The 6,999-nt window shown below is 50.7% G+C and overlaps 1 protein-coding gene across 1 annotated transcript; it reads right to left on the bottom strand.

Annotated features, from left to right (window-relative positions):
* Nucleotides 1-1,071: 1,071 nt before the first annotated feature.
* COMMD7 (COMM domain containing 7) lies at nucleotides 1,072-6,702 on the bottom strand. Its single transcript, XM_005524725.3, has 9 exons — nucleotides 6,550-6,702; nucleotides 5,263-5,316; nucleotides 5,075-5,177; nucleotides 3,471-3,527; nucleotides 3,353-3,390; nucleotides 2,703-2,793; nucleotides 2,531-2,580; nucleotides 1,991-2,039; nucleotides 1,072-1,457 (listed from the first exon to the last, which is right to left on the bottom strand). The coding sequence occupies exons 1-9, from the start codon at nucleotides 6,700-6,702 to the stop codon at nucleotides 1,381-1,383; spliced, it is 672 nt and encodes a 223-aa protein (XP_005524782.2). The 3' UTR covers nucleotides 1,072-1,380.
* Nucleotides 6,703-6,999: the final 297 nt, after the last annotated feature.

Raw genomic sequence — 6,999 nt, 5'->3', positions numbered from 1 at the left:
TAATCATGTGACAAATCTTGGCATGCTTGTGACTGACCTAATACGTGGGAAAATAAATAAATCCATTCCCGGGTTTGCCAGCAGGATTCCCCAGTTCCCAAATGTATGGCTCAGCCTGTGCCCGCTGTCGTTCCCAGTCACTCCTGCAGCTCCACAGGAAACACAGTGCAGGGACAGCCAATGTTGGGTTTGCTGCAGCTGGAAACCCACGGGTGAAGCTGTGAGCTGCAGGGAGCTTTGTGATGCTTTTCTCACAGAAATGATCTCTTCGGGACAGGTCTAACTGGAAGCAGCTGCTGCTGCAGGGAGCCCCACAGCAGAATGGCAGGACGCCATGGGACAGTGCATCCCTTCAGGTGGAGCCTGGAAACAGAGTGTTTTACTGGGATATTCCCTGGTAATGTGGTTTATTCCCTTCACTGGAACTGCTGAGTGTTGCAGGGACACAGAGATGCTTTGGGACATGCCCTGTAAGAGAAGCTTCCTTCATCCCTGTGCTGTGGGACAGGCTTCAGCCAGCTCAGGCTGCTGGACAGCTCAGCAGTCTGGACATGAGAGGAACCTCAGTGACTGTAACATCACCCACTGCCCCAGGTGGGCTGGAGCACCCCTCTGCCTCCTGATGAAGAGCTTGTCCTCGCCCTCAGACAACTGAAGAGTTGAGCTAATGGCACTTCCTGGGGTTTGGACATATGTCCACCGGGAAATAGGCTGGCTCTGACTGTGCCATGTCACACAGGCTGCAGATTAAAGAGCAGCACATCCAAATGAGATTTATCACGTCACTCCCTGACATGTTCCCCCCAGCCCTGTGCACAGAGGCAGCTGTTAAGTTATTTAAGATTTAAAATCACCTATCACTGAGATACTTTTCCATAATGAGGCACAACTGGGAAGAAGTTCATCAACATGTTTCTTAATACAAGAGAAGGGAAAGGGTTGAAGGGGGCATTGATCCCCCACATTAGATGCTCTCCTTGTTTTCCTCATCCTCTCTGCTAATTCTTCCATGTTTCAAAATTAAACCTGTTTCTCTTTTTCTTACAAAATCAGATTCTGATACAAATGGAGCAGGGTGGGAATGGGTTTATTTCTTTGCTATTTTAGTAGTTACCCACATTACTTCTGATAATACTATAGTGTAAAAAAAAAAAAAACCAACAGAGTGGACTTGTAGGTGCTTTGAAAAAGCTGAAACTTTGCCCAAGTTTCAGGTTCTAAAGGACTGATGGGTCCTGCTGGGCCATGACACCACTGCTCATTGCTCAGCTTGTCTTCTCTTATCAGGGTGTGAAGAGTCAGCTGGGAAAGAGCAGATCTGCAGACCCATGAGGAGGAATTAAACATCCCAGACAGATGTCGGCTCAGGTCTGTGCAGTTTCAGCTGAAGCTTTCCAGGCTGGTTTTGACCCGTTCCATTTCATGCAGAAAACTGTAGAACTGGGGCAAAGTTAACTCTGCAGAAAAAAAGTAGAGGCATCAAGTCTTAGATTTCAGGTTACACTTCCAACATTAGCAACGCTGTTCTGGTGCTACCATGAAGCAATTCATGTTCACCTAAGCTGGGCAGGATGAGCCACTGTGATTCCCAGCAGCTGGTTCCTTATGCTAGCCAGGCTGCCAGGGGGGCTAGGCTGGGATCATCCCATGCTGGGATGGGATCTCCCAACAGCACTCCATGCTTGGGAATTATTTATTTTCCTCCTCTGCCCTGCTGCTCTGACTGCTCTGTGGCAGATCTGTGTTTACTGAGGCACAGATGTGAAGATGCCCAAAAGTCCATGTTCCTAAACAGTTTTGGAGTGCCTGTGGCAGGGAGAGATTGGGGCAGGAAAAGCCACAGTGATGGAGAAGCTGAGGCAGGAGTAACCACATCGATGCTCTTGCAGTCACCCCACCCTGATTCTGCCCCCAGACTCCCCCAGCAACACCCCAAGCCCCAAAATGCATCTTTTCCGTCTTTCCCTCTTGTCCAGAACTGTTAACTCACCAACATACACATTTTCCAATTGGCTCCCTTTTTTAATCACCAGCTTCAGCTTGAGGAAAGGAAAAGCAGAAGTATTTTAGTTCAGGGATCTGTATCTGAGACTAGGAGAGGACAGCAGAGCAGAAGTCTGCTCCTGTGAATTTGACTGCTGCACAGCATACACATCTTTGACAGGCTTTTCAAGAAGTGTCACTGTAGGAACAGATCCCTGGGCATTGGGAAGATCTCTGAAAGTCCTTGATCCCACTTTCCCTCCCTCCCCAAGATGTTTGACCTTTGCTAAACTGAGCTTTTTGAACAGCTTTCCAGAATGGGCCATGTTCTTGTGATACCTCATGTCTTCAGAGGAGAAACAAACAGCAACCTTTCTGCTCTCTGCTGGCAGCAGCACTTGGAGACTGAAGATGCAGTCACAGAGCCCATTCCTATGAGACCCAGCTTCCCTCTCCTTCCCCTCTCCGCCAGTGCTTCCCACATGCCTGGCTGGAGCTTGTTCCTCAACTGCCCTACAAGCTGAACTCTGTGATGTGGGAGATTTACCTGTAAGAAGATACTTCCCACTTTTTCCAGCTCACTGCTCCCAGCAGTCACTGTGAGTCAGAAAGAAGAGAAGGCAGATAATCGGTTAGTTAAAGGTGAAATAAAACGTTATTTAGCCAAGAGCTGCTGCTGGGTTTGCCAACCCCTCCAGTTTAGGTTGTAACTTTATTACCTCCAAACTTCCACTCCATATCTATCAGCTGGTTAATCATCAGTGTCTGACCCACAGCCAGGCGTGTTAGGGTGGGGGAATTCACCTTCCACTACAAGAGCAAAAGACACATCAGCAATTAATTAAAAGAGGCCTGTTTGTACCCGAAACTTCAACAAGAGTCAGAAAGAAGGTACAGGATGGCAGAAGCTCAGAAAAAAGAGAGAACTAATGTGGTCAGGAGGGCTTTCAGAGGTGTTTGAATCCTGCTAGGATTTCCATCTGCCCTGTCACTTCTGTAAATGAAACTCACTGGTTTTGTTTTAGCACTGGTTCTGTGTAACAATATCTGTGCAAAAAGCCATGTGTTCATGTAACTGCATGACCTCAGGGCTCAAAGCATGGGAAGCACAAAAACATCACATGAAAGCCACACAGCAGTGCAAGAACTGTGACACTGATGGGGGAGAGGCCCTGGCAAACCAGAAGTATCATCAGACAAACTGCTCCTTATTAGTTCTCTGAGGATCTTCAGTTCAAAATCTCAAGCTGGTTTTGAAGAAAATACCCAAAGTGCTGACACATCTCAGGGGCACAGTGGGGTTTTACCAGTCCCCACTCACAGAACTGACATTTTGTTAGCTTAGAAACAAGCAAAAATATATGAATACCTGTTCTGCAAAATAACTGGCTTTCTCTTCACTGAGGCCTGTGGGGGGAAACCATATGAGATTACTATATGTGATAAATATTAATTATCTTTTATTTAGTGGAAATCACGTGACCTACCTAGAGCAATAAAATCTGCTCTGACTTGTTCAGAAGACAAATTCCTCTTCAGGGCACCTGAATAAACACCACAAAGAAAAAAAAAAACCACTTTTTAATGAGTCAAACCAATTTTTACTGAGTCAAATAGAGACAGGGACAGGACCTGACGATGGAAAGCCTCTGTTTCTGAGCTGTGTTTTGAAGCAAACCACACAGCTCCTCGGAGATCGGAAACCCAGTCGTGCCTGCCGGTATCTCTGCAGATGCCCGGTGCTTTAAAAGTCCGGGCTCTGGGAGTGCCTGGGAGAGGGCGAGATCCCATTGCAGGTATCCATGGGAACAGCGGCAGCGGTTATGTTTTGAAGCTGCTGCTTTCTCTCCTGTAGCCTCTTTGCTTGTTAAAGGAGAACTGTTAAGGCTGGCGGGCTGCTAATTTGACCTACCTGCTGTGTTTGGGATGATGGGTGTGAACGTGTGCACATAACACTTTCCCCCGCTGCGCCTTCCCCCTTTGTTCTGGGGCCCAGGCAGCACAGGGACCTTTACAAGGATTCTGCTCTCTGAAGCCAAGAACAGAAATCTCATAAATTCAAGGAGACTGCCTGCCCCACGTGGCTTTCCGGCTGTGTAGCACAGAGGCAAAGTTATCTGCTGTGATCTGCTCTGATATCGTCCGTGGCATCCCAGAGCTGAGGAAAAGTTACAACGATATTGAAACCAGAGCACACACACAGGAACGACAAGATGAGGCCGCCAAGGCCTGAATCAGGATGGGAAAAATGCAAATTCCACATTAAATCCCCACAAGACGGTTACAGGAAAGAAAATCATTGCTACTCCTGGATAGGGAAGGTGGCTTGAAGCAGTAGCGCAAGTTTAAGAAATTCAGAAAACAGTTGTGCATCAGGGCTGTGAAGGAAGGTATAGGGAACCCAGGGCTGAAGGGTAATAGCGAGGGACTATTAATAACAGGAAGGATCAATGCAATGAATGTGCCGTGGAGTGTTTGATCCATTATCCTGTCAAACGGCAGCCACAACATCACAGTAATCCTATAAAGTGCTGGAGTCTGGGGTATTCCAGTGGAATCCCCCCAAACCTCTTCGTCACTGTTTATGAACAAGAAAAAGCTGGACACGTTAAGTGTTTCTCCAGAACAAGACTGCAAGGTCAGCTGTCTCCTTCACATGGCCTAGAACTGCAGCAGTCCCCAGCCCGCTCCAAATGGGTGTGCGCTGTCGAATTTGTCTCCAGCAGCGCTTGTCCTTGGAGGAATTACAGCACTGGGTCACTCGGGTGGAAGTTCCTGCAGAGACTCGGTGCCAGCACGAGGCTGCCCTGGTCTGGCAAAAGGGATTTACAGGTGCTGCTTAAACCAAGCACTGTCACGGGGCTGTGCTGCATTTAATGCACAGATATTTAAGGGAGTTTACTTAAGCCTGCGAAATGTGCATGCAGGCAGGGTATAAAGAATACAAAGAATCACCAAACAGGGGAACTTTTGATTCTTAAGTGCTAAGCACTGTATTAGCTACCATTTACACTTATTGTGCAAACCAAGCCCTGTGGGAATGGCTGGAACAGTTTGGCCTCAGGGGAGCATATGCAAATACATCACTTACCGTTGGGTACCAGAAGAATACTTTTGACAATGTTTTTCAGGGGGCCCAAGCTGATTTTATTCATGGTGGCAAAGTCTGAGAGCTGAGTCAGAAATCTTTCTACCTGCTCAAGAGAAAGAGCAGTGACCAAATCTTTTCTCTCTTTCTGACCAGAGCTGCACTCACACATCTTTTCAGTTCTGCCTTACCTCCTTGGGCTCTGTCAGAAAGCGGAAAAGCACTTCAGTCAGCGCTGAGAATTGCTGTGAAGAAACAGGACAGTGTTAGACTCGGACATCAGCACCTCACCACCCCACCAGCACCACGATGAGGTGGTGATGTACCCCCCAACCCAGCTCCACCCACCTCCAGCACATTGGTCCCAGAGCTGGACCTGTGCTGGTGCCCTGTCCTTGGCGTTATGGGATGGGATTTGCTCAGGATGCTTTTCAGAGCCTCTCAAGGGGTCTGTGCAGCTGGTAGCTGGCACTACACAGGGCCTTTGTGACTTGTGACTAATCGGAAGCGGCTGTTCTATCTTGTGCAATCCAAAAACTGCGAGTGGGAAAAGTTGTGAACATCCAGTCTCATGTTTCACAAACCCCACGGGATAACCAGACTAACTAGGGAAAGGAAGAGAACTGGTGAAGGGCGTAGTTGCTGCTTTCAGTGTTGTGGGTGTGCAGCTGGCAGGCAGGGATGGAGAGGCTGCCCGAGTGTCGGAGCACTACCAGCACCCTCCTCTGCAGCACCAGCGCTGGCTGTGATTTTCTGGGTACGGCCAAAAGTGGCATTGGCTGCTTTGTGGCTGCAGATTCTGCCCTGGCCTCGGCCATGTAACAGAGATGGCACTGGGCTGTTACCAGGCTGATATCCTCAGTCCTGGCAAGCTGGGCTGGAAAAGCCTCAGCATTTCCACTAACTTCAGCCCAGGCTGCACACCCGGTGTGTCAGTGACCTGGAGGCAGATGGTACCAAAGAGCAGGACCTCAGCTTGAGGCAGGAAGTGCAGGGTGGGAATCTGGGGTGGGATCCACAACCAGAACACTGTGTGGTCCCACCACAAACCCCAGTATTTAACAGGACCCCCACTGCCCACCAGGCACGATCTGAGCCCTCCACCAGGAACTCCACCAGTGTCCCTGCCCACGGCAGGCGGGTGGAACTGATGGTGTTTCAGGTCCCTTCCACCCGGAACCGTTCTGGGTTTCCATGGTTCTATAAACATCCTTCAAACAGCTCTGCCATGCGCGGGGCTCGCCCTGCTGGATCCGGGCTGTACCACCGGCCACGGGGCCACGCTGCCCGCCCTGCCTGGGGCACCGGGCCCAGCAGGGGCCTGGATACCCGCTGGGACCGGCACACCCGGGACTGCTCCGGTGCCGCGCTGCCGGCCGGGTCCCGCTCCTGGTGCCGGCCCGGCCGCCGCGGCCCCGCCGGTTCCGTGTCCGGGGCTGCCCCCGCAGCCAAACCCGCCCATGCCCGTCCCGGCGCACCTGGGCGCTGAGCTGGTTGAGGTTGTGCATGTCGGCGCTCACCGCCTCCGGCAGCGGCTCACGGGTGAAGTTGAGCAGCCCCATGGCGGCGGCGGCTCCGCCCGCCCGGCCCCGGCCCCAGCCCCGGCCCCGCCGCCGCACCAGCCTGAGCATTGGCGGCCGCACTTTCCCCACTCCCGGACCGCGCTCAGGGCATCCGGGGGCCCGGGCAGCATCCCGGGGTGGCCCCGCGGCCCCCGCAGCCCGAGCGCCCGCAGCGGGTCCGGGGGTCGGTGGAGAGCTGGTTGGCAGCTGAGTATTGTGGGATTTTTTAACTGTAAAAAAAAAAAACCAAAAAAAAACAAAAAAACCAACTAAAACCTAAAAAAAATTGCAATTGTTTGTAAACGTGGTTTATGAGGTGTATGAGGTGGATAATTTGGGTTTTTATTTGGGTTGTGTATGTTTGGT

The sequence above is a fragment of the Pseudopodoces humilis genome, chromosome 19, assembly GCF_049639895.1.
Source record: "Pseudopodoces humilis isolate 2021_Gansu_Grassland_sample_001 chromosome 19, ASM4963989v1, whole genome shotgun sequence".
NCBI classification, from domain to species: Eukaryota; Metazoa; Chordata; class Aves; order Passeriformes; family Paridae; genus Pseudopodoces; species Pseudopodoces humilis.
The sequence above is the reverse complement of the archived record's forward strand: the minus strand, read 5'-3'. Positions and strand labels throughout refer to the sequence as shown.

Bases quoted from the DNA above. Each gene is read 5' to 3' on its own strand.
- COMMD7 (XM_005524725.3), bottom strand. From the start codon at position 6,702: ATGCTCAGGCTGGTGCGGCGGCGGGGCCGGGGCTGGGGCCGGGGCCGG. The intron at 5,178-5,262 runs GTAAGGCAGAAC...TCTCTTGAGCAG, and splicing joins TTCTGACAGAGCCCAAGGAG to GTAGAAAGATTTCTGACTCA. The intron at 3,391-3,470 runs GTAGGTCACGTG...TTCCCCCCACAG, and splicing joins AGCAGATTTTATTGCTCTAG to GCCTCAGTGAAGAGAAAGCC.